The sequence below is a fragment of the Orbicella faveolata genome, unplaced genomic scaffold (genome assembly GCF_042242905.1).
Source record: "Orbicella faveolata isolate gen_17 unplaced genomic scaffold, um_ofav_v1 contig_12, whole genome shotgun sequence".
NCBI lineage: Eukaryota > Metazoa > Cnidaria > Anthozoa > Scleractinia > Merulinidae > Orbicella > Orbicella faveolata.
The window spans coordinates 10,968,495-10,996,115 of NW_028301539.1; the positions used below are offsets into that span (position 1 = coordinate 10,968,495).

The 27,621-nt window shown below is 36.7% G+C and overlaps 2 protein-coding genes and 2 non-coding genes across 5 annotated transcripts; 3 read left to right on the top strand and 1 right to left on the bottom strand.

Moving 5' to 3' along the window:
• The first annotated feature begins 1,415 nt into the window (after positions 1–1,415).
• Positions 1,416–26,553, top strand: LOC149116605 (uncharacterized). 2 transcript variants are annotated; one of them, XM_089282341.1, is made up of 3 exons: positions 1,416–1,638; positions 22,252–22,392; positions 23,473–26,553. In XM_089282341.1, the coding sequence occupies exons 1-3, from the start codon at positions 1,557–1,559 to the stop codon at positions 25,770–25,772; spliced, it is 2,523 nt and encodes an 840-aa protein (XP_089138467.1). In that variant the 5' UTR covers positions 1,416–1,556; the 3' UTR covers positions 25,773–26,553. The 2 variants fall into 2 exon arrangements, with proteins under 2 accessions (XP_089138467.1, XP_089138468.1); XM_089282342.1 differs by lacking the exon at positions 1,416–1,638 and adding an exon at positions 21,676–21,855.
• Trnal-uag (transfer RNA leucine (anticodon UAG)) lies at positions 6,766–6,847 on the top strand. The gene has a single exon. It is a non-coding gene; the product is annotated as a tRNA-Leu (tRNA).
• On the bottom strand, positions 16,157–17,072 carry LOC149116606 (uncharacterized). The gene has a single exon (XM_089278863.1). It carries the CDS (start codon positions 17,070–17,072, stop codon positions 16,215–16,217), a length of 858 nt encoding a protein of 285 aa, XP_089134989.1. The 3' UTR covers positions 16,157–16,214.
• Trnal-aag (transfer RNA leucine (anticodon AAG)) lies at positions 17,856–17,937 on the top strand. The gene has a single exon. It is a non-coding gene; the product is annotated as a tRNA-Leu (tRNA).
• Positions 26,554–27,621: the final 1,068 nt, after the last annotated feature.

The window sequence follows — 27,621 nt, forward strand, 5'->3', positions numbered from 1 at the left end:
GAATGTGCTAGTGTTTCAAAACAAAAACTGCCTGTCGCTTAGAAACAAGAAACTGTCAGAAAGGATTTTACAATAACACGGTCATCTTAATAGACGTCGTGTCAAAGACTGCCAATTTTGAATAAATGACTGACGTTTTTTAAAATTTTTCGTCTGTAATTTTGATCTGCAGTTCCTTAGTTGTACCTTCCTTGTCTATTTTTGGTCTTTACTTATTTTTTTAATTGCTATTATATATTTTTACCTTACAAAATTAGGTTTCGTACTTCAGAAAAATGATTTAAATTATCATGACGCCCCTCCTACAATCAATGGCTATATAGTGCATCTTCCTTTCTTTCGAGTCAAGCTCTCTGTTTTTGGAATCCCTCTTCGCACCCGAACTTTTACACCAGGAAATATAAGATAAAAAAAGATACTGGGTTTTATTTAAGTAAAATTTAACACTCTTGGTCTCTTTGACTCAGTTAAGACTCAGTTACACTGTAGAATGTTTAAAGAAACTGACACCTAGCAACGCCATTGCGAAACCGTCTTTCCCAATCATTTCCGTTTGTATCATAGCTGGGTTCAAGGAATGATCACTTTCACGATATTGCAAATTCAATCATTCTACGCGATGATCGAGTATTTACATTTTCCCTGAAAAACACTCCAATATTTAACTTATTTCTGTTTCTGTTCCTTCCGAGTTTTCCTAACCAAGACGTTTCAAGTAGAAACATAGCAACTCATTTTGAGACTTTAAGTGGTCAAATATTTGTAAGTTACGTTATTCGTTGATTAAAAGCGAACACACTTGAGATTTTAATTACGTAATTGCCATCTTTCTGAACGATTTCCTTTTTTGTTTTGAAAGTTGCCAGATGATTTTACGCTGTTTACCTTATAGTCCATGGTATGGCTAATTTCTTAATTTCAAGTTCAAAAACTCACTAAAAAATGCTGATGAATATCCAAAATGACGTCACTTTTAGTTGTTAGTTACAGAAACATGTTTACTGTAACAACGCCACTCCTTATTGTTTTACAACGAGGTAACAAAAGAAGCTAAAGGTTCAGCCAATTGTCTTCCTGGTTACAGAGCAATTTGTTTTCTCCTTTACGCAGATGTTTATGTAGTTTCCCTGGAAACGTCTTAGAAACGGGAAAGAGATGGTTTAAAATAGTGAAAAAAACCACTTATCAGTCAATCAGTCAGTCTTGTCAGTCAGACTTTCTCGATTTGCTTGTTGAAAAGAGTGGAAATTTTAAAATTGTCATATGACGATATGAAGTATTCAGCTACTGGTGGCCGTGCAGTTTCTAAAATTATAATGCACTAGTGATTTCGTTTCATGATATAGCAACTTCTCGTCTGATTTTAAAACGGAACACTTAAAGATAAGATTTGCCCGGGCACTCATAACAAACTCGAAAATATCTTTAACTACTGTGTTTCTATAATTATTGACGTCTACCCCAGAAAACTATATAAATTGCCAGGTGAAGATTCAAAACTTCATAATCCTACTCCAGCATTTTAAGAATTATACAAAGATTGCAGGGCTCAAAAAATGCAGGCAAACGCTTTGCTTCTACTCTGTCTTGTGGTGATGTTGATACCGCTTTGGAGTTTTCCTTTAACGAAACCAGGAGGTAAGGCTACATTATAACTAAAATGATTTGTTGTTGTTTTCGTCCTTGTACATACCCTGCCGACGTTGTGTTTGAGATATTTTTTACTCGTAAATGGTCAACGTGAGTAGTCTCCTGGCGCTTACTAAGTAGGTACAGAACAATCTTGTACAGAATTTTACATAGCATATTAAAATGTTTTCTTTCACAGGGACACACAAGGGAGTTGAAAGTCCTTCCGAAGGCATGTCAATTGAAAATGGATCCAAAGACAACAAAAAGACTAGTGGCGATCTTATTAAAGAGGGTGACTTGAACGATCCGGGACAAAAAGATGACGAGGAGAAAAATGGTAAAAGATGATTTGTACTGACTTATTTTCCTTGCTTGATAATTACATGGTTAAAAAGTTGAACTGTTTTTGAAGTTTAGTCAATTCGTTTCCGTACAGAAAATATAAAGTTTAGCCTTGCAAGTGCATTTGTCAGTCAATTTTTTCTTAACTCCTTATTCTATTTAGCGTGCCATTAATGCTCCTTTTGAAGGAACTCTCGAGCTTAGGCGGTACCTCTTAATGAAAACCTTTTAAGCTTAGCGGTTTCTTGCACCTCACAAATTTGAGTGTAGCAAGTCTAAATCATAAAATACTTAGTTGTATGGCGTTCTTGTCTCATCAGAGGCTATGGATTGCTTGTAATCACTTTCGCTATAAGTGATCGTTAGAATCCCAGAATAAAGTACTCGCTTCAATTTATTTAGATTGAAATGAATAGAGATATACATAAATCTAAATTAAAGATACAAAAACTGAAATGAAGATCCCTTTTGAAGATTTACTCGTCCAATTCGTTACACAGTTTGTGGTACTATGTTGTCGAATCTTTAAAATCTTGATCTTGCGCGCTCAATTCAACAGCTTACAAACTGTCAATGTAATTACCTTATTACATGAAATTTTCGCGACACGTTTATTTCGCGACACTTAAATTCCGCGATTCTGCGAAAATTTTGTATTTTCAATTACTTTCACTTCACGTTTTTGAGTAACACACAATTTATTTCCTTGGCAATGTTACTTTAACAAGTCCTTGAATCAAGTAAACCGACCTTAACGAAGGTACTATAACGTCAAAATCAACAAAAGCGCAACAGCGCGACCATATTTCAACCGTAACATAATGTGAATCACTTAATTTTCGCGTCATGCTATGTTCGCGACACTTATTTGCCGCGTCACTTTTATTTCGCAATCTTTTTAAATCCGAAATTCACGTAATTAATGTGCCGCGAAAATTTCTTGTAATAAGATACCTTTTTTAAGCTAATAATATCAGCAGAATCTGAAATTTTAAAGCTATTATCTATACAAGTAGCTAATCTCAAAGTTTCACTTCAATTTTGTATTTAAAGATGATGGTAAAGACGATGAAAAAGATGATGACAGAGATACTGACAAAGATGATGACAAGAATGATGACAAAGATGATGACAAAGATGATGCCAAAGACAATGACAAGAAAGATGACAAAGATGATGACAAAGATGACGACAAAGATGATAACAAAGATGATGATAAAGACGATGACAAGGATGATGGAAAAGATGACGACAAAGATGATGACGGAGATGATGACAAAGACGATGACAAAGATAATGACAAAGATGATGACAAAGACGATGACAAGGATGATGGCAAAGATGATGACAAAGACGATGACAATGATGACGACAAAGATGATGACAAAGATGATGACAAGGACGATGACAAAGATAACAACAAAGATGACGACAAAGATAACGATGACAAAGATCATGACAAAGATGACGACAAAGATGATAACAAAGATAATGATGACAATGACAAGGATGATAACAAAGATGAAGACAAATATGACGACAAAACTGATGACAAGGATGACGACAAAGACGATGACAAAGATAATGACAAGAAAGATGATGACAAAGACGATGACAAGGATGATCACAAAGATGATGACAAGGATGATGACAAAGATAACAACAAGGATGACGACAAAGATGATCATGACAAAGATCATGGCAAAGATCATGACAAAGATGACGACAAAGATGACGACAAAGATGATCACAAAGTTGATGATGACGACGATGACAAAGACGATCCCGATAATGATGAGAACGATGATGATGAGGACGATGATGACCAGGATGATGATGAGGACGATGATGACCAGGATGATGATGAGGACGATGATGACCAGGATGATGATGAGGACGATGATGACCAGGATGATGATGATGACGATGATGACCAGGATGATGATGATGACGATGATGACGATGATGATGAGAATAATGATAGCGCTATTCATTACCAACTTGACGAAAACGAAGTCGGGAACGGAGACAGGAGAGGAAACCAACAGAGTTATAAAAACGGTAAAATACAAAGCGCCCAAAGAGGCGAATTCCTCACATCTGGAGGTTACACATATATTAATGCGTTTGCTAGTGTATGGCTTAGCGTTATGATAACTCTCTTACCAGTCTTTTTCTCTTAGGTCAGTGATATTATTGTATTACTTTAGATGGCTGACTTGTGTCCATTTGAGACTTGGATTTAGCCTTTTTGGGCAAGAAGACGTATTTGATATAAATTTAATATTTAAAGAGACCTAAGGATGTAAGTTCTTTTTTATTTGCTTAGTCCTCATTTTAGAGGAGTAGAGAGTGGATTTGTGAAATCTTAACGAAGGCGCCATATTTACGCCTTCAGGTCACCTACTGATTGGAATGATCTTTATTGGGATGACGTTTTTTGGTGCGCACATGTTGAGTGAAGTAAAAGAAAGTGCTTTAAATTTACAGAGACTTAACATGAAGCAAATTAGTTAACTTTGTTCATCGTGTTGCAACGGACAACTTTGAACATTCTTAATAGTTTAAATTAGTTAGTAAGCAGATTATGCCATTATTTCAGAAAAATTGTACACATGACGTTGATTACGAAGAATTTTTTTTTTATCTTAATCACTGATTTATTTAGTTGTACTGACGGTCCCACAAGCTCCTAGCTTCAGTTTAATCTTAACTGAAAATAGATACAGCGTTACTGTTTTTATTAAAAAGGACATTAATTATCGTCATTAATAATTTTTTTACTAGTTGTTTAACTTGTCATGCCAGTGAATGTCGATTAAAAACATTGAAAATTATATTTATTTGCTTGATTTGGCCTAGGATACATTCGCTTCCAAAAACAGGAAATTCTATCAATTTTGAAAGGTTTGGTAAACATCTCGCGCTTTTCGATAAGGGCGGATTTAACGAAAAGAAACATCAGAGATTGAAGAAAAGTCCTTTGACCCAATTTGAAACAGGCGAGATCAGCGAGGGCAAGACAGTTTATGTTCGGAAGCGAGCTCCGATATTATCGATGGTAAACTCCTCCCGAGGTAATTATTTGCTCTTATCAGTAAGGAACAAAAATGACTTTGCCGTGGTACGGTAAATGGGAGTTTTTTTTATAAGAAAGTATGGATTTAACAACGAGGTCACTGTATGAGCGGGGCATTTGTAAGGCGTAGTTCTTATCAAAAAATTGACGTCAGTTTTCCATGTTCTGTCCTGTTATTGATCATAAATTTTATCATAACGGTGCCCAAGACTACTTTGACAATGATGAAATTTATTGTCAATAGCAGGAGAGACACATAAAAGGCTAACGTCAATTTGCTTTTTACAATAAGTTATCTCATAAATTATAAATTCATGTCTCTGTCCGTTTATTGACAATGAGAATTAGCCAGTGAGGGAGCAAGAATTTCTGCAGTTTTTGTAAAAAATAATTTTATCTGAATGTAAGCGAGTAATGAATTAAGGTTACCAGAATTAAGAGAATTAAGGTTACGTTACAATTCACTCTGCTCAAACTAACGGAAATTATTTTCCTCTTAAATGTAATACATTCAAAACAAACAACACTGTTTGATGGTTGGATGCTAAGGCACTCCAACCTCATGAGAAATAACAGAGTGAAACAGAGAAAGGAAAAATTATTACCGCGAAAAAGCTGTTTAGCACCGTCAGACTTAAAACGTTTAGAACTGCCCGGCTTAGACTTGTCGGAATCCTTCCACAGTTTTTGTCCGCAGCATTCTTCGCTTTCCTGAGTCATTTTTCGTCTTCGGAGTTTCAGACGAGGTCATCTATCCGACTCATATTCTTGAACCACCAGCCAGCCGTCTCTCAGCAATCTTTATTAACTTCTGCCTCTTGCGAATGATTTGTTGTGCTTCCTGCACCAAACTATATAATTGACTGGAGTCGTCAGTACTGGGTTTTATTCGGGAAGGGGGCTTTTTAGTTCGACGTTCACCTCAAACTGCTTTCTGTTACCCTTGAATTTGAATTCCGAGGCGGACCTCTCTATTTTCAACTGATCGTCTATCCGCTTTGCCTTGCAATTGGTTTCCAGTTGAGTATTAAGACATCCCTTAAATCAGGAAAAAACTTCGTCCACCAACTCCACATGAACTCTAAGGTTTAGGATTCCCTGGACTTTCTCTCTCTTTCGTTCTGTTAACAATAGATTCCGAGTTGGACATCACAGCGACTGAAACGAACCACAAACACGTCGGAAACTAGAACGCGAGAAAGAGAAAGAAGCACCTCGTGCTATGATTATATGGTATCCAATAGCCAATCAAAAGGTGCCCTAGATACTCCTACAAAGAGATGCTTACATACCAGCGGAAAATACATATTTACACTAAGAGTGATATTTGAAAATTCTCTCAAAATTGAAAGAGCCTTTAGGCGAGTGCAATTTGATAGGTTTCTTCAAATATCACGAGTAGTGTAAATCCTTAATTTCCCAAGTCTTTATACGATTACTCGTTCATTATATGACTGAGAAAATCACGAAAGCGCTCGCATTCATGTGCACTGCAGTACAAATTAAAACTTAACGATACATTGGCCTGCTCTCAGCCAATCACAGTGAAACAATGTTCTCGGTCATATAAATTGCTCAGTTATTGCTCTGGCAATTTTTAATCAATTTTTGGCTCGGTTTACATCTCTCAAGTAAAACCATATCAGTGTACGTTCAGATTCCAGATCTACAATTAAAGTTCACGAAGAAAATACCTCCTCCGTCAGGTGCTTGGTAGCGTGGCCGAGTGGTCTATGGCGCTGGTTTTAGGCACCAGTCTCTTCGGAGGCGTGGGTTCGAATCCCACCGCTGCCACATTGTTATTTTATCATATATATATGTTTTGTTATGTCGTTTGATGAGGAAACAGACACCATATCCACTAGCAAATTTCATTTGTTAATTTTCATTGACTTTTTTTTCCGGTACAATTCAGCTTACAAACATTGGCAATCAGATTTAAAAGGAATAAAACAAACTCCGTGACCCTTTGCTCTTGGGCTTTCGTACCCGCTAATACTCTGGATCGATATTTATAGTTCCCTGTTTTGTGCGTCTTTGTAGTTGCATTATGTCTAAACATGGGTTTATATGTGATTCTTATCGACAAGTTTGTTTCCCAGATAAATCAGTTCAATTTTCTAGGTACTTTCACCTAAGGATCAGAAGATGGCCACCCCTAGGTGAGATGTATGGTATGTAAAATAAATAAATCAGGATACAATGCCTTAGCTCTCGACCGTTTAAAAAAGTGAAGTACATCTTGCGGAAAAAGTTCTGAGCAGAAGCTTTAAAAACTCGCCTTCAAATAAAGTTTGATTTGAGTAACTAAACAATCACCTTAAATATCCTTTTATATTTCTTAACACACACAAATTTTATTTTACTTTTTTAAGGTTAAACCTCTTAGTTTAACCTTTTTTAATTTCTCTACGAAAACGTAAGAAGAGGAAACATTTGAGTTAAACACCACAACAATATGAACAGCTTCTACAATTTGCTGGTGAAGTATATTCCCAAACTACATTTAAAAAAAAAGTAATATTAGATGATAATAGAAACCTTAGAAATAAATTGTTTCGGCCAGATGTACGTTAGCTTCAGTACACGAAGTGAAATAAAATGACACCCTTTTTTTAAAACCATTCCGAGACTTTCAAAGTCATTTTGAAAAAACACAAAACATGTATAACTCATATAGACTTACCTACCCAATTTACAAACCAGACGGAACGACAGAGTCGGGTCGTACCAGAGGCAGAGAGAACTTTAAGATTTATGTTTTTCCGGATGCTATATTTACAAGGTTACTTCTCTTAATGATGTCGGTATGTAAGTTCAACCCTTTAATTCATAATATTTATGAAAGGGCTGAAACTCGAGATATCGACACTCTTGTGAAGTGCTGATGCTTGCACGCTAATATTAAGTGGTACTTTTAAACCTTTTATAAACGATTTCAAAAAGTGCAAGAAAAGAGTGCTTATTTCAAATATCCATAGAAACTCGGAAAAATTCAGCTTAACAATATATTTATCCTGCCACAGTCAGGAAATTTCCCAGGCTTATTTTATGTGGAATCTAATTTCACCTAAGCGATTTAACTTCAGTGTACTACTCTTCTAGATCTCTGAAATCCCTGCTAATAATAGCAATTGGTAATAAGGTTAAGAAAGTGTCTTTTTTTTCAGAAAACTGAATTCCTTTCCGTGTGTGTCCGACTGTTATTATGATATTATGCCAATATACTTGTTGACCAAAAATAGCGAAGTACCTACAGTGAATAAAATCCTTTAGAACATTCTAACTGCCATTCACCCTGTTCACAAACATCCTGCTTACGTTAGTGTAAAAACAACAAATCAAGATCGTAAGAAATCGCTCAGTTTAATTTAATTTATCACTAAGAAAGGGTAACCCCAGTACAACGTGATGCTTTAAGAAAAATGGACATTATGACTTCTGTATTGTTTCAATAGTACACAGTTACAATAGTAAATAAACGTCTAGACTTGCAATATATCAGAGATTTGAGAGAGAAAAGGGGAAACGGAAAACTCAACAATAATTACCTGTCTGTCTCTTTATCCTAGCAACAAATCATAAATTTCGAAATATAACTGTTAAAACTCATTACCCAGGCAGTGAGGCCTGGGTTTAAATTTCGGCTCCGTTTTTTTTTTTCCTTTTTTTTCCTCGTTCAGTCCAGTCTCGTTCCCAGAGTCTTAGTTCCCCTTGACCAGCGGTCGGAAAACGAGAGCTCTGGGAGCAACCATTCCAGGCATGCGCCATAGATGCAGACTGCGTAGTGAAACCGGGTGGGCAGAATCACCAGAATTCGGTTATTTCAAAATGTTTGCTCCCAGAGCTCTAGTTTTCCGACCGCTGATCAAGGGGAACCAAGACTCTGGGAACGAGATTGCGTTCTGTCACAAATCGCCGTCTGGTCTCTAAAGCGCATGCGTTACTTGTGCATGCGTACAGCACGTGGAATTTACAGAAGTTGTCGTCGCGAAAACTTAGCACGGATTCCATGATTTCTAGGCCGATGAAATCACATACAAACGAACACACCGTTCGAGGTAGACCAACACTAAAGGACGTCAAGCGTTTTCGGAACAGGTCGGTCTGCAAGCCTTACGAGAGATCAATTTACCAGCGAACACTTTGAGTGACTTTATCAAGAATCATGTTATACCAAAGGAGCCATCAACCGGGGCTATCAACTCTTCAACTTGATAAAAAGCGTCTTCAGAAGCGTCATCGTATTTTTAGACGTGATCGTGTACCAGGTAGAATTCCAGCACGAACTCAAGAACGTCTGAGCAACAAGAGCAGAAAGGTTGGAGAATTTGTTTACGAATGTATCTGATCGAGTACACCTCAGTAAAATGCTCTGAGAAACTTCGTAAAGTATAATAAAGTTAAAATCTCGAACTAAAGGATATTCTGTCGTTATTTTCTTGTAACAGAGTTATTTTATTTTACAAGAGTGAAACCCATACAGCGAATTATTGTACATTTAAGCTGAAAGAAACTAATGTATGTTGACCCCAGCAAAACAATTCTTAGCTTGCACTGTCACTATAAAAAAAAATTATTCGAAAACCATTTGGTGGATAAAATCAAGAAATTGTAAAGTTATAAGGAGATTAATAAAGATGGCAGTTCTCTAATTTTTAAGTCTGTGCGCTTTCCCAAGCTCAGATATTCGTCGAAATATTTTGCACAAATTTACAGAGACCATGTTGGTGTACCTCCGCGGTACGCCAACATTGCGGCCGGAAAATAGTGTAAACAACTGGAACTTACTTTGACTATCTAGACGACTGATTATCTGTACTGAACAAACAAGCATTTACATAAGCGCTTTTCCTAATACTTCAACTCCTGAATGGGCTGAAAATCACGAGATAAGTACATGTTTTTCCACAAACACGTTCGTAGGTCTATGTCACGCACCGCCATAAATCTGAAATTCAAAAGGTCTCACTTGCTTGAGAAACGCAAATTAAACAACGACAAAGGCTAAGGAAAATAGTCTCAAACGTTTATAGGCTAATATAAAGACCTTGACTCATTCCACGCCCTAAAGACCTGCAAACGAGTAATAAGCTATTAATTGATTCCAAGAAATGCCATCAAAAGCAGAATAGCTTAAGCACATCGATTCGATTGAATTTCGTACGGCTTCAAATGCAGAACATTTAGTTCAATTGCAATATAGCTAGTGCTTCTCAGTATAACGACTGCCTGGGTACATGCAGCAAAGCGTCTAGTTTACAACCAAAGTTGTCAATTATTTAAATTTGGAAAGTAAATCAACACCATAGTGTTCTATATATTTTCTACCCTGTGATCAGGTGCAATATATTAGCCGTAGGATGTCATATCCTGGCCAAAGTTCATTCATTTTCAACGAGTAATTTAGCGTTTAATCAAACATCTTTTAATATCCGTACCTTGGTTTTATCCCCCAGCATGCTATAAACTTATTAAAGAAGACGTAGTGAAGATATGACATGTTAATTAAAATTGTATAACTTAGAAACGAAAGAATCAGTCGGTTTGTATGAATACGTAATCCTACTGTCTATGTTAACTTGTATTATCAAGTCTGTATTGTTTCGATAGCATACGCTTACTACTTGACAATAAGGAATTGTGGCTTAGACTAGTAGTAGTATCTAAGAGTTTTCAAAATTTAGAGACTAAAACATCTAATATTAAACCTGTCACAGTTTTTCCCAGCACCAAATCATAAATTCAGGATCATAGCCAAAAAATACCACTGAGGCAATGTCCACGGTAAATTCTCTTTCTAGGTATTTAGCTGTGTTTTACTTTCTCTCTTAAAATAAAAGATCAACAGAAACGACAAAAGTGACTGCGGCGAGTGCCTCAGTTTGCCTCCGTTACTGGGTAAGGCCCTGAAATTTGAACATGAAATATTGATATATTTACCGCAAACGTTATCAACTACTCGTCTGGAGGGACAAAATCTTTTTCTTGCTTTCACTCAGTCCGTACTGGGTTACAACCAAACTTTAGTTTTATTTGGAGACAGCACGACAGATTTGAAGTCTTATGCTGACTAAAACCAAGTTTCGGTACCTAGGTAGACCTATTTTCATCTAGTACTAAACCTTTATATTTTTATAATGGGACATTACTCGTAACAAAAAAAGAATCATCAAAACTTTGTTTACCTTAACAACATGAGAAAACACGATGTTGGACCTCATGACACATATGATATCATGCAAGCATTGTTGTAATCAGTCCTTGAGATCAAGGGCACTAAATAAAATACGTCAAATTGAAGTTCAGGTGATGAAATACAGCTTCAGGTAATTGATCATTTGCCACTAAACAGATTATAAAGTTTGTTTTAAAAGATTCGTTTATCCTTTCTGATTTTCATCTATGTGTCAATTTGTTTTCAAAGTTCAATAATCTATGTATGCGAATTAATGTGCAATATTATACACAAATATAAGAGATGATAGTAGTAATTATGCAGACTAAACAGTGATGTCTATTTATTGCTGACATACTACTACACTTTTTAATACTGAGTAGACTTAGGCCGATGAGCATTCAACAAATAAAATTCAATGGAAACTGGTTTCCAGTCGCCATTATTCTCACTGCCAAATAATCAAATCTCAAATAAACAAATCGTCCACGAAAACACTACAAATATGACGACCAACTTCTGGACCTTTTTTTCTTTGCAAATTTCCATGTATATGTTGAATAAGGAGATATTCGTGTTATTTTTTTTTTTTTTTCAATTGCTAAACACATAATTACTTACATTGCCTTACTCTACTTACAACAATAACTAACCTACTTACAATACACTACATTATTGTTATTATTATCATTATTATTATTATTGTTGTTGTTGTTGTTGTTATTACTATTATTATTATTATTTCTAATGCTTTTACTGTCTTACAAACGTCACAATACATAAAAAAACACCTATTTACAATACTTGGCATTATGTTACTTACAATACGCAATAATTACTTATTGTGACTTACACATTACATTACTTAAGGAGTTACAATACAATGTAATTACTTAATTATAGAAAGAAAAACAACAACAACAAACAAACAAACTAAAAAAAGAAAAACAAAGACCTCGCAACTAATTACTAAGGGAAACGCCTTAAATGGTGAGAAGGAATTTCCACTTCTGTTGAAATTCCCATTCGCCATTTAACGTGGCAGCAATATATTTTTCTATCTCGATTTTATCCTGCACTAATGAGGTGAAGTCGCTGAAAACGAACAAAGTATTATTTAGAGCGTTGATATAGAGAAAGTATTTGCCTAGTATTATGAGGTGGTTGAGGGTCAAACGGTGAGTACAAGGACGAGTAATTCCAAATAATACCTCTAGCTCGCGTTACTTACGGTAGAATACCAACTTTGGAACTTATACCAAAAGGAAGACGCTTCCGGACAGCTAATAAAACAAATGACGTATGTTTTGACTATCAGAGGGACAGAAAGGGCAGGATGGCGAGGCAACCTTGTTCATTTTGTTTCATATACTGTTCATAGCTAAAATGTTGTGTATAATTTTGTGCTGAAACATCGTCAATTTAACTTCTTTTGTGGCTGTGAACGGCAGAAGATAAATTTTATTTAGATTTTCTTTTGCGATGCCGTATGATAAGAGGTTTTTTTTCTGAAGTGGGAGGAGGAAGATTTTCTAAGGTTAACAGTTTGTCGTATAACATCATGCACGTTATAGTACAGATTGGCCGCGGGGGTGTAGTAGAGTCGCCAGAATTTACGTTTAGGAGCTTCTTCCAACTTTGAGGGATCGCAGATAAAAGACTATAATATTGTAAAAAGTTGCAATTTAGCGTGTATTTATTGCGCAAGGAAAGGAAAGGCAGGTCAAAAAGGTCTGAAATTTGCTTTATACCTGCTCAGTGCCAGTGAGGTAGATATACCATTTCTTTGTCAATCGTAATGAATTTGTTGTTCCAGAATCTCGGTCTTGCTGTGAGGTGTCGTAGACACGACTTCTTGCCAATGATGGATAATTTGTTTGTAAAACTCAGGAAGATGGCCATTAAGATCAAGAAAGTTGTAGTCATAATTACACTGAAAGATCTCAGTACCGCCGACAGTAGAGAGAAACGATTTTGGAATATACTTCCACGGTACATCTGAGTCTGAGCCCAGCCGTTTTACCCAAGTTAGTTTCAAAGCCTTATCGAAAAGTACAAAATCTTTCATGCCAAGACCGCCATCCGATTTCTTCTTGATGAGGGTTGCCTTTTTTATTTTGGCGGGTTTTTGCTTCCAGATAAAATCGAACACTATTTTATTGACCTCTGTTGCAAAGTTTTTTGGAGTCTCCATAACACTGGAGATGAATACAAGTTTGGAGAGGGCTAACGTTTTAACAATATTTATTCTACCGTATACAGATAAGTCTCTTCGGGACCAGACACTTAAGGTTTTCTTTAGGGATCCTAATTTTTCAAAGAAATTTTTCTTATGAGACAATTCAATATTCTAGGTAAAACGCACACCGAGCGCGTAAACAGGATCATCACTGATTTGGAGGTTGCAAATTGCGTCTTTCCTGTGGCGCATGGAGCCAAGCCATAGCATTTCTGATTTTGCCTGATTTATTTTTAGGCCAGAGCACTTTTCAAACAGTGAGAGTAAGTCAAATAAATTAGAAACTGACTGGACATCAGCAAGAAGGGCAGTTGTGTCGTCAGCATACTGCGTGAGCTTGACCTCTTCATTTCCCTGGATATGTATGCCCTTGATGTCTTTTGACCGTTTTATACTTTGGACAAGAAACTCCATAGCAATAACAAAGAGTACGCCAGAAAGGGGACAACCCTGACGGACACCGCCTTCTAAGTAGAAGTGTTTAGAGGCTACGCCATTGTTAATGACGCAACTAGAGATGTCTTTATAGAACACGCTGATCCATTGCCGGAGATTTGGTCCAAAGTTGAAAGATTCAAGGCACTTTTGGATAAAGTCCCATTCAATTGAATCAAAAGCTCTCTCGAAATCTAAGAAAACAGCTATACCTGGTATATTTTTAATTTTAGTGAAGTCCATTGTGTCTGCTATTAGTCTGATACTTTCTCTAATGAATCTACCCTTTACGTAGCCGGACTGACAAGGATGTATTACGCTTGGCAAGATCTTTTCCGAGCGAAGAGCAATAGTTTTGGTCGCAATTTTCTAGTCAACATTAAGTAGCGAAACTGGTCTCCAATTTGTTAAATATTCCGCGTTCTTATTCTTTTTTGGGATTATAGAAATAATACCTTGTCGTTGAGAGATAGAAAGTGATCCGTGTTGAAATGCATAATTAGAACTTTCCACCATGAATTTACCAACAGCGTTCCAAAAAAAGCGATAGAACTCTGAAGTGAGGCCATCTGTACCTGGTGTTTTATTGCTTTCCATCGTCATAAGCGCTCGTTTACATTCATCGATACACATAATACCTCCGCAAATTTTTTCAGTTTCTTCTGATAATACATTTTCCGTATTAAAGAATTCGATAAACTCCGAGCCGTTCGGATTCGCGTTTTTTGATGTATATATCTTTAAAAAAGCGCTCTTCCTCTTCAAGAATCTCTCTCGGGTCGGTTAATTTTACGTGATCATCAACCTTTAAGGCCGTTATATGTTTTTTCCTGTGGTTTGTTTTTTCTTAATTGTAGAAATACTTACTGTTTTTCTCGCCATGTTCATACCTGCGCGCTCTGCTTCTTATAATCGTGCCACGCGTCTTAACGCTTGCTATTTTTGAAAGCTTGGTTTTTATTCTTTCTATTTCACTCCTTAGGGAATCGCTGTACGCTGTCTGGAGCTTGCACTGCAGCTTGATCATCTCCGACAAAAGGGCAGACTCTTCCCCACGCTTACTTTTTGCTTTTTTTTTTCGAAAATTTTATTGTAAATACTCTGATTTCCATTTTAATCATTTCCCAGAACAAACCCTTGTCCTCAGTTCCCTGATGCTTTTTGGCGAACTCTGGAATTAAGAAATTCAATAATTCTACATATTTCGTGTCCGACAACAACGAGTTGTTAAATTTCCAGAAGCCAGGCCCACGAGGGGGTTCGTGTTCGGTGTAAGATATAGAGAGCACGACTGCAGAGTGGTCAGAATAAATATTTGGAATTATTTTGCTCTCGCAAATTCGATTACTCAATTGATTTGAAACGAAGAGGTGATCTAGTCTACATTGTATTTTCATTGAGGGGTTCGCCCTCTTAGGGCCAAATGAGTCCGGATTTTTGTAGCGCCAGGTATCGAGCAGATTATGCGTTTTAATCAAAGCCTTGAGTTCAATAGTCGATGCTTTTCTAGTGTCAACAGGTTTGCCACCTCTTTTGTCTAAAGTGCCAATTACGCAATTAAAATCGCCCCCCAACACAAGATTTTCATTTCCATGTTTGCCGAGGATATTATTTGAAAGCCCCCTTAGGAATACAACCTGTTGGTTTGGATCGTTAAACATTAACCAGGACAACTTTTGTATTATCAATAACAGTCTCCGCTAAAATATATCTCCCGTGATCATCTGAGACAATTTTTTCAATGTTTACGTCAAGCCGTGGTTTAAAAAGAATCATAACTCCTCTGCTATGAGACGACCCATGGCTAGATACGATTTTGCCTCCCCATTCCGTCTCCCATCTTCCGATAGTATCGAGCGAGGAATAAGTTTCTTGCAAAAAAATTATATCTGCTTTTTGTTGATGTAGCCAGCGAAAAACCTGTCTTCGCTTTCTCGAACCGTTTAACCCTCTTACATTTAGCGATATAATTTTATACGTTTAGATTTTCTGCAGAAGGCGAAGTCACAATATTCCAGAGAAAAAATTATGCACGTGTTTATACTATAGTCCTCACTGTGCGGCGAGATATCCTAACTTAGTATTAATTTTCTTTTGTTGAACGAGTTGAAGTTAGATAGATAAATACATTTGAACATACTTACAACAGAAATACAACAACACACACAACACAAGCTACTCACTACTTCAGACTTACCTATGCTTTTGTGCGGCGTTTACTGACTGGGTCAAAATTGGGGTACTAGCGGCAGCACGGCAATGGTTGAGTTGTTCGGCGGAGCAAGAAAGTCAGTTAAACATATTTAAAACTAACCGTTCATTAAACATCCGTACAGAGGGAAAAGAGCTGTTTCCGGTCCTCGGTAGAGTGAGCCGTTAATAAAAAGTTTTTCTACCTTAAAGTACGCTTCTTTCTTTTCACGTTTGGCAGCCTTGAGAACGGGGTATAACTTCCTTCTTATCTCATCCACTTCTTTTGGAAAGTCGTCGGATATTCCAATGTTGGTGCCCTTAGGAAGGTTTTTGATGAACGGCTTTATGAAGTTCTTGTCTTGATGAGCGGAGAGTTTGACTATAATTGGACGGGATCCGGAGTTTCGGCCGTCGCGTGTATGCGTAGAAATCCTATGAACTCTGTCAAAGTGTATTTCCTTTACATCGTTGGGTGGAATTTTCAGCTTCGTGCGCATAAATTCCCGTAAAGCAGTCTCGGTATCGCCGTTAGATTCACATTCTCCCTCCTTCACTCCAAAGAATTTTAAGTTGCCTCTGCGACTATGGCATTCCAGTTTGATATGCCGTCTTTGTAATTCCTTGAGTTCTTTATTTATTAGCTCTTGATCGGCGTTGATCTTTTGTTGCTGAGACTCTGCGTCATTTGCCTTGGTTTTTAGATCTTCGATTTCTGCTTGAGCATATTGCAGGTTTGTTTGTAGGGATTTATTTTCTTCTTCGAGTTGATTGATTCTGGACTTATAATTTTCCAACTCTGGAAGGACACTTAAGTTGAGCTTCTCTTCAATGCTGCTGAGACTTGAGTTCGTTGCATCGCTGCATAGTCCACATGGCTGCCTGCAGTCTTCTTCGTCAGTTTGGGAGCCTCCCTCTCGAGTTATTTTCCTCCCTGTCTCCTTCACGTCATTTCTATTAGCTTGATCGTTAGGCATTTTGTCACATTTAAGATATAACAACCATTACTGTGGCTACAAGGTTAAAAGATTCTAGGAGCTCTTTCGTGTCGTGTCCGCCATGTTTCACGGCTCGAGCCCAGTCCCTCGATATTCAGCCAGTGAACGGCAAAGCTGTTTATTACGATTGTTATCGCTAGAGTGTCGAGTTCTCTAGTTCCCGCGTAGATCTGCCATAGATCGGGAACCGTGGTTTACCGGTACAATAGAACATAGGTTTAGCAACTCTATTGACCAATCAGAGCGTACTTAGTATCTCAGTTGTTTTATTAACAAGGATATTCCTAATTACTACAACTTCTGTGTTTACAAAATCGTGTAACTGATTTTGAAAAGTACTTCTGGAAGTTAAATATGCCAAGGAAAATGCAACATATACAGTTGTACATAGGTTTGAAAGACTAAGAAGAAGAACGCATTGAACATTATATCGCTAAGAGGAGATGTAGGATTAATTTTCATGAAAATAAATGGAAAATCATAAGAAAATAAATTATTTTTTACTAATTTATCGTGTACTAGCTATACTTCGTAAGCACTGTGGTGGCATGCGTAGCTAATAGTTCTGTAAACAGACTGAGTAATTTTTGTTATTTGTGGTGTAATAGTAGTGTAAGTACAAGCTCTATAAGTAGATTTATGTAGTTGTTGTAGCGTAACTAAAACAGTAATGTAATGTAAAAAAAAATAAGTAAATAAATATAAAAAAAGAGGCTTTCTGATACAGATTATTGTAGATGATGTCTGTGTCAGTTGTCATCTGGTAGCGTGGCCGAGTGATCTAAGGTACTGGTTTAAGGCACCAGTCTCTTCGGGGGCGTGGGTTCGAATCCCACCGCTGCCACTTCTTTTAGACCAATGTTTTGTTGGCTATGGTAATAAGCTTTTTAGAGGGACGATTTTCATTTTTATAGAGTAATAATCTTTTAATTACCCAATTGCAAGGAACATTAGGATTGGTTTAAAGGAAGTAAATTCAATGATCAAAATCTACAGACTTTGTTCGGTTAAAGAGAAAAGAGAGACGAACGGCTACTGATCGAAGTTATACTGTAAGATTATTGATTAAACTGGCAATTTATACTGGGTCTAAAATCATAACAGAGAACTTAAACAATGACGAGCGCGACCCCGAGGACAACGCTTAGTAAAATGAATTTAAATTTTACCTTAGTTCGAATTTCCAAATTGTCTAAATCTGTTCAGAGCGTCCATTGGTCTCAGAACTTGCTCAAGCTAAATATGTAGTGCCAGCGTCCAATTCCAAATAAATATACGAAAAATAAGCCACCGTCCTTCGCGTTCTCCAAAATATGCAGAATTTGGGCATTTCTCGTTGTTGTTGCGCAGAGGACGGCAAAGCCGAGAAATGTTCTACTCATTAAACTTTTTGATTGGTAGTGTTCTCGTTGCCGTTGTCATTGTGATTTGCTTAAGCTCTAATAAAAGTATTTCAGACGACGTACGATATTTCGCGGAAAATGAGTATACTTAATGTAGTTAGAATTGGAATCAAAGCACGGTTTTATAAATGGCTCAACCATTTTATATTTCTGGATACAGACGCAAACTATTACGCATTTCCTTTTCGATGAACTAATTATATTGTAACATAAGGCTTGCTGTTTATTTGATGTCAATAACTTAGCTGTCCCAAAATCATAGTTCAAGTCAGTGGATAAAGCCTTTAAATTTGTAAAGAAAAATAATCACTATAGTCTGACAGAACTTTTTTCAGCAAAGTTAACCATGTTGAGATACCAAAATGCTTGAGATAATTTGATTGATTTTGACGGAAGATTTATTTTAGAAGTATAGTTTTCCTGTTTTCTAATGATTACGTTAAAAAAAACATGTTTTTACTTTAAAAAAACAGTGTTTCTAAAATTTCAGTCATATGTCGAAGTTCTTTGTCTGATTTCAAAAGAAGACTCGTAAATAAAGTGATTTACATTTCCACTGCAAAAATGTCTAAGATTTTGTTATCAATAAAACTCATTTCTTATTTCGTTGACTATCTGTTCTATTGGGGTCTTCAGTAACTGTTCAATCAGACCAACAGGATTTATGCAATTCTCAACTACGGTGTTTTTTTAGTACATATTACCCTTTGGGAAACAGCAAGCGACTGTTAATCTACATTAGTAAACGTATGTGAAGGAAAACACATCAGTTGGCAGAAGTTTGACAACTTACAAAGAACATCGAATATCACGTGCAAGATTTTTAGCGAAGAGCAAAGTTCTTTAAATCAGGATTGCCTTGTATTTAGTTTGAGAAAAATAATATCAAGTTGCTTTCTTTAAGAGTCAAATATTCAAATATAAACTGAACGGATCCGAGCTAACTGTTGGTAACAAACTCTGTATCATGACTATCCTGAGGCAAAACACCGAACTAAGAAGTTTTCCCTTTGAAGTACTTCAACTTCATCTCAGGTCTTTAGCGCAAATTTTGGTTTCTCTGAATGCTCAGATAATATAGATTTTTGGTAAATACCGAAGAAGACAAATATGAGAAATCAAAATAAAAATGATGTTACATTTGCTCTTACCCGGTAAGCAAATATTGCACGTGAAGATACTATACTATTAACATTTCCAACCCAACTTAGAGTAGTAGTATTTCCACCTCAGTTTCCACAAAATGTAAAATGTTTAAGGGCTAAAGCAGAACATAGAGATGTTTCGATTCTGTTTTTTTCTTTCTAGGGCTCAGTTATTTTCACCCAATCTGTCCACATAATAATAATTACATTTCACATTACGGTAGTTTAGCTCTTCCTGATGGTCAACGTTCAGGGTGATGATATTGCTAATATCCTTGCTCCATGTATTTTCATATATACTGCAACACAGATTAAAATAACATAGATTATATATTATAGATTATATATTTATGTTTTTTATACATATGCGAGCTTCCGACAAGGTTTTGTATTAAAATTGATATTTAGAAACGAGTAGGAATGAGCTAGTGTTTCAAAACATAAACTGCCTGTCGCTCGGGAACAAGAAACTGTCAGAAACGAGTAGAATGACACGGTCATCTTAATAGAGGTCATGTCAAAGACGGCCCATTTTGAATAAATGACTGACGTTTTTTAAAATTTTTCGTCTGTAATTTTGATCTGCACTTCCTTAGTTGTACCTTCCTTGTCTATTTTCGGTCTTTACTTTTTTTTAAATTAGTATTATATATTTTTACCTTCCAAACTTAGGTTTCGTACTTCAGACAAATGATTTAAATTATCATGACGCCGCTTCTTTAATTAATGGCTATATAGTGTATTTTCCTTTCTTTCGAGTCGAGCTCTGTTTTTGGAATCCTTATTCGCTCCGTACTTTTACAACAGGAAATATAAGATAAAAAAAGATCCTGGCTTCTATTTAACTAAAATTTAAGAGTCTTCGTCGCTTTGACATGAAAACAGCCAATTTGTGTCAGTTATGACTCAGTTATACTATAGAATGTTTAAAAGAAACTGAAACCTAACAAAGCCATAGCGAGACCGTCTTTCCCAATCATTTCCCTTAGTATCATAGCTGGGTTCAAGGGATGATCACTTCCACGATATTGCAAATTTAATCATTCTGTGCGATGATCGTATATTTACATTTTCCCTGAAAAACACTCGAATATTTAACTTATTTCTGTTTCTGTTTCTCCCGAGCTTCCTAACCACAACTTTTGAAATAGACACATATGAACTCATTTTGAGAATTTAAGTGGTCGAATATTTGTAAGTTACGTTATTCACTGATTAAAACCAAACATACTTCAGATTTTAATTGCGTAATTGACATCTTTTTGGACGATTTCCTTTTTTTTATTTTGACAGTTGCAGCTTCCTGAAGGCTGTTTATCTTATAGCCCATGGTTAATTTCGCAATTTCAAGTTCAAAAACTCAACAGAAAATGCTGATGAATATCCAAAATGCCATCACTTTTAGTTGTTAGTTACAGAAACATGCTTACTGTAACATCCCCACTCCTTATTGTTTTACAACGAGGTAACGAAAGAAGCTAAATGTTCAGCAAATAGACCTTTCCCGCATTCCAACAAACAATAGCGACGAGTCGAGGTCAGGGTGCACAAAAATATAGCAAATATAAGAAAATGTCCACCCCAACCTCGCTCTGGTACTATTGCTCGAGCGCACTAAAGTGGAATGCAGGAAAGGTCTATTGTTTTCTTGGTTACAGAGTAATTTGTTTTCTCCCCTACTGAGATGTTTATGTAGTTTCCCTGGAAACGTGTTAGAAACAGGAAAACAGATGGTTTAAAATATTCAAAAAAAAAACTTATTAATCAGTCGGTCAGTCTTATCAGTCAGACATTCTCCATTTGCTTGTTGAAAAGAGTGGAAATTTTAAAATTGTCATATGATGATATGAAGTATTCAGCTAATGGTGGCCATGCATGTTTCTAAAATTATAATGCATTAGTGATTTACTTTCATGATATAGCAACTTCTCGTCTGATTTTAAAACGGAACACTTAAAGATTAGATTTGCCCGGGCACTCAGAACAAACTCGGCAATATCTTTAATTACTGTGTTTCTATAATTAATGACGCCTACCCCAGAAAACCATATAAATTGCCAGGTAAAGATTCAAAACTTCATAATCCTACTCCAGCATTTTAAGAATTATACAAAGATTGCCAAGTTCAAAAAATGCAGGCAAACGCTTTGCTTCTACTCTGTCTTGTGGTGATGTTGATACCGCTTTGGAGTTTTCCCTTAACGAAACCAGGAGGTAAGGCTACATTATAACTGAAATGATTTCTTGATGTTTTCGTTCATGTACATACCCTACCGACGTTGTGTTTGATTGAGACTCATAAATGGTCAACGCGAGTAGTCTCTTAGCGGCTGCGAAGTGAATTTATCGTCGAAAAGCCTAATTCCTTTGCAACTTCATTCTTTCAATTTTTTAATTATTACAATAATATTCTTTATGGTCTTATTTTTCTGATATATACTTCAAATTGAAAAAAATACTATTTGCCAAACAGAAAAATAGCTGGTTCAAACAAATGTTGCTGATTCGTTAAATAAAAAAAATAATAAGCTTCAGCTTTGCCTGACTGATAAAGGACAGACCAAACTCGTACAGAATTTATATAGTATATTAAAATATTGTTTTTCACAGGGATACACAAGGGTGTTGAAAGTCCCTCCGATGGCATGTCAATTAAAATTGGATTCAAAGACAACAAAAAGACTAGTGGCGACTTTATTAAAGAGGGTGACTTGAACGATCCGGGACAAAAAGATGACGAGGAGAAAAATGGTAAGAGATGATTTGTACTGACGTATTTCCGTTGCTTGATAGTTATGTGGTGACAAAGCTGAACGTTTTTGAACTCTAGTCAATTCTTTTTGGTACAGAAAATATACAGTTTGGCCTTGCAAGTGTATTTATTTGTCAGTCAATTTTGTTAATGCCTTATTCTGTTTATCATGCCATTAATGCTCCTTTTGAAGAAACCCTTGAGCTTAGGCTGTAACTCTTAAGAAAAGCCTTTCGAGCTTAGCGGTTTCTTGCACCTCACAAATTTGAGTGTAGCTAGTCTAAGCCATAAAATGCTTAGTAGTATGGCATTCTTATCCCATCAGAGGCTATGCATTGCCTATACTCACTTTCCCTGTAAGTGATCATTAGAATCCCAGACTAAAGTACTCGCTACAATTTATTGAGATTGAAATGAATAGAGATATACATATAGCTAAATTAAAGATACAAAAATTGAAATGAAGATCCCTTTGGCAGACTTTCTCGTCCAATTCGTTACACAGTATGTGGTACTGTGTTATCGAGTCTTTCAAATGTTGATCTTGCGTGCTCAATTCAGCAGCTTACAAAATATTAATGTAATTACCTTATTACATGAAATTTTTGGGACACGTTTATTTCGCGATTTTGAGGTGCGCTTATTTCGCGACACTTAAATTCCACTTCGCGTTTCTGAGTAACACACAATTTATTTCCTTGGAAATGTTACTTTAACATGTCCTTGAATTAAGTAAACCGACTTTATCGAAGGTACTATAACGTAAAAATTAACAAAGCACAACAGCGCGACAATATTTCAACGGTAACATAGTGCAAATCACTTAATTTTCGCGTCATTTTATGTTCGCGATACTTATTGTCTGCGTCACTTTCATTTTGCGATTCTTTTAAGTCGCGAAATTCGCGAAATTAACTTGTCGCGAAAATTTCATGTAATGAGGTAATGAGGTAATAATAAGGTAAGGTAATTTTAAACTAATACAATTAACAGAATCTGCAATTTTAAAACTATTCAATGGATATAATTTTAAACAAGTAGTTAATATCATTTTTTTTACTTTAATTCATGTTTTAAAGATAATGGTAAAGAGGCTGACAAACATGACGGTAAGGACAACGACGATGACAAAGACGGTGACCAACCTGATGATAAAGACAAGAACGACCAGATCGATTACGATAACAATGATGCCAAAGACGATGATAAAGATGGTGGAAATAATGATCATGACAATGATCATGACGATGATGACGGCAATAATGATGGCGATAATGATTTCGATAATAATGACGATGATGATGACGATGCCAATGACGATGATGATGCTGACGATAATGACGACGATGATGACAATGATGACCATGATGATGCTGACGATGATGATAACAACGATCATGACGACGATGATGACAATGATAATAAAGATGATGATGCTGACGATGGTGATGACGACGATGATAACGACGATGATGACAATGATGATGACCATGATGATGCTGCCGATGATGATGACGACGACGATGATGACGACGACGATGACGACGACGATGACGACGATGATGACAACGATGATGACAATGATAATAAAGATGATGATGCTGACGATGATGATGACAACGATGATGACGACGATGATGACGACGATGATGACAATGATGATGACGATGATGATCCTGATGCTGACGATGACAACAGTGATGACGACGATGATGACAACAGTGATGACGACGATGATGACAATGATGATGACGATGATGATGTTGACGATGATGATGACGACGATGATGACAATGATAACGATGATAATGCTGACGATGATGATGACGACGATGATGACGACGACGATGACAATGATAATGACGATGATGATGGTGATGATGACGACGATGATGATGATAATCACGATGATGATGCTGACGATGATGATGCTGACGATGATGATGACAACGATGATGACGACGATGATGACAATGATGATGACGATGATGATGCTGATGCTGACGATGATGACAACAGTGATGACGACGATGATGACAATGATGATGACAATGATGATGTTGACGATGACGATGACGACGATGATGACGACGATGATGACAATGATAACGATGATAATGCTGAAGATGATGATGACGACGATGATGACGACGACGATGACAATGATAACGACGATGATGATGGCGATGATGACGACGATGATGATGGTGACGATGATGATAATGACGATGATGATGCTGACGAGGATGATCCTGACGATGATGATCCTGACGATGATGATGACAACGATGATGACGACGATGACAAAGACAATTACAAAGATGATGACAAAGATGATGACAAAAACGGCGACAAAGACGACGACATAGTTGACGACAAAGACGATTACAAGGATGATGACAAAGATGATGGCAAAAATGATGACAAAGAGGACGACAAAGATGATGACAAATATGATGACAAAGATCATAACAAAGACGACGACAAAGATGATGACAAAGATGAAGACAAAGATGAGGCAAAAAATGATGACAAAGATAATGACAAAGACGATGACAAAGATGAACACAGAGATAATGACAAATATGATGACCAAGATGATGACAATGATGACGACAAAGACGACGACAAAGACGATTACAAAGATGACGACAAAAACGACAACAAAGATGACGACATAGATGACGGCAAAGACGATCACACGGATGATGACAAAGATGACGACAAACATTACGACAAAGATGAGGACAAACATGACGAGAAAGATGATGACATAGATGATAACAAAGATAATGACAAAGATGATGACAAAAATGATGACAAAGATAACGACAAAGATGACGACAAAGATGATGACAACGATGATGACAACGATGATGACAAACATGACGACAAACATGACGACAGAAATGACAACAAAGACGATGACAAAGATGACAACAAACATGAAGATGATAACAAGGATGAAGACGAAGATGATGACAAAGATGACGACGAAGATGACGGCAAAAATGACGACAAAGATAATGTTAAAGGTGGCGGCAAAGACGATGATGATGTTGACGAAGATGATGACGAGGACGATGACGACGATGATTACGAAGACGATCACAGCAATGACGTCGACGACGATGATAACGACGATGATGACAACGATGATGATGATGACGGCGATGATAATGATGACGATGATGATGACGAGGGCGATGATGATGACGACGATGTTGATGATGACAATAATGACGATGATGACAGTGATGATGACAACGATGATGACGATGATGACAATGATGATGACAACGATGGAAATGATGAAAGCGACATTCATTACCTACTTGACGAAAACGAAGGCGAGAACCGACACAGGAAAGAAGACTAACAGAGCTATAAACACGGTAAAATACAAAGTGCCCAAAGAGTCGATTTCCTTATATATCGAGGTTATACATATATTGCAACGTTTGCTAGTGCATGGCTTAACGTTATAATAACTCTCTTACTAGTCGTTTTCCATTAGGTCAGTGACGTTATTGTATTACTTTAGATGGCTGACTTGTGTCCATTTGAGCCTTGGATCTAGCTTTTTTGAGCAAGAAGACGTATTTGATATATATTTAATATTTAAAGAGACTTAAGAAAGTAGGCTTTTTGGTATTTGCTTAGTCCTTCTTTTAGAGGAATGGAGGGTGGGTTTGTGAAATCTTAGCTTAGGCGCCATATTTACGCCTTCGAGTCACATACTGATTGGAATGATCTTTATTAGGATGACGTTTTCTTGTGAGCACATGTTGAGTGAAGTCAAACAAAGTGACTTAAATTACACAGACTTAACATGCAGCAAATAAGTCGTTTGTCGTGTTCAACAAACAACTTTGAACATTTTCAATAGCTTAAATTGGTTAGTGAGCAGAATACGCCATTATTTCAGAAAAATTATACACGAGACGTTGATTAGAAAGAATTTTCTTTTATTTTAAACATTGATTTGTTTAATTGTACTGACGGTCCCCCAAGCTCCTAGCTTCAGTTTAATCTTAACTGAGAATAAATACAGCGTTTTTATTTTTATTATAAAGGACATTAATTATCGTGATAAATAATTGTTTTACTAGTTTTTTAACTTGTCATGCCAGTGAATGTCGATTAAAAACATTGAAAATTATATTTATTTGCTTGATTTGGCCTAAGATACATTCGTTTCCAAAAGCAAGGAATTCTCTCAATTTTAAAAGGCTTGGTAAACATTTCGCGCCTTGCCGATGAGGGCGGATTTAACGAAAAAAAAACATCAGAGATTGAAGAAAAGTCCTTTGACCCAATTTAAAACAGGCGAGATCAGCGAAGGCAAGACAGTCTATGTTCGGAAGCGAGGTCCGATATTATCGATGGTGAACTCCTCCCGAAATAATTATTTGCTGTTATAACTAAGGACCAAAAATGACCTTTACCATGGAGTTAACAACGAGGTGATTGTATGAGCGGGGCATTTGTAAGGCCTAGTTCTTATCGAAAAATTAGCCAGTGAGGGAGCAAGAATTTCTGCAGTTTTTGTAAAAAATTAATTTCATACGAATGCAAGCGAGTGCAAATAAGGTTACGTTCCAATTCACTCTGCTCAAACTAACGGAAATTATTTTCCTCTCAAATGTAATACATTCAAAACAAACAACACTGTTTGATGGTTGGATGCTCAGGCATTCCAACCTTATGCGAAATAAAAAAGTGAAACAGAAAGGAAAAAAGTATTACCGCGAAAAAGCTGATTATCACCGTCAGACTTAAAGCGCTTAGAACAGCCTGGCTTCGACTTGTTGGAATCCTTCCACAGTTTTTGTCCGCAGCATTCTTCGCTTTCCTGAGGCATGTTTCGTCTTCGGAGTTTCAGACGAGGTCATCTATCCGACTCATATTCCTGAACCACTAGCCAGCCTTCTTAGCTGCAGTCAGCAATCTTTATTAACTTCTGCCTCTTGCGAATGATTTGTTGTGCTTCCTGCGCCAAACTATATACTTGACCGGAGTCGTCAGTACCGCATGGTTTTCATTCGGGAAAGGAGGGTTTTTAGTTCGATGTTCACCTCAAACTGCTTTCTGTTACCCTTGAATTTGAATTCCGAGGCGGACCTCTCTATTTTCAACTGATCTTCTATCCGCCTTCCCTTGGTTTCCAGTTGAGTATTAAGATATCCCTTAAATGAGGAAAAAAAACTTCGTCCACCAACTTTAAA

Excerpts from the sequence above, each read along its gene's own strand:
- LOC149116605 (XM_089282341.1), top strand. The coding sequence starts at position 1,557 with ATGCAGGCAAACGCTTTGCTTCTACTCTGTCTTGTGGTGATGTTGATA. Across the intron at positions 1,639-22,251 it reads TCCTTTAACGAAACCAGGAG|GGATACACAAGGGTGTTGAA; the intron begins GTAAGGCTACAT and ends TGTTTTTCACAG. Across the intron at positions 22,393-23,472 it reads AGATGACGAGGAGAAAAATG|ATAATGGTAAAGAGGCTGAC; the intron begins GTAAGAGATGAT and ends CATGTTTTAAAG.
- LOC149116606 (XM_089278863.1), bottom strand. The coding sequence starts at position 17,072 with ATGCCTAACGATCAAGCTAATAGAAATGACGTGAAGGAGACAGGGAGG.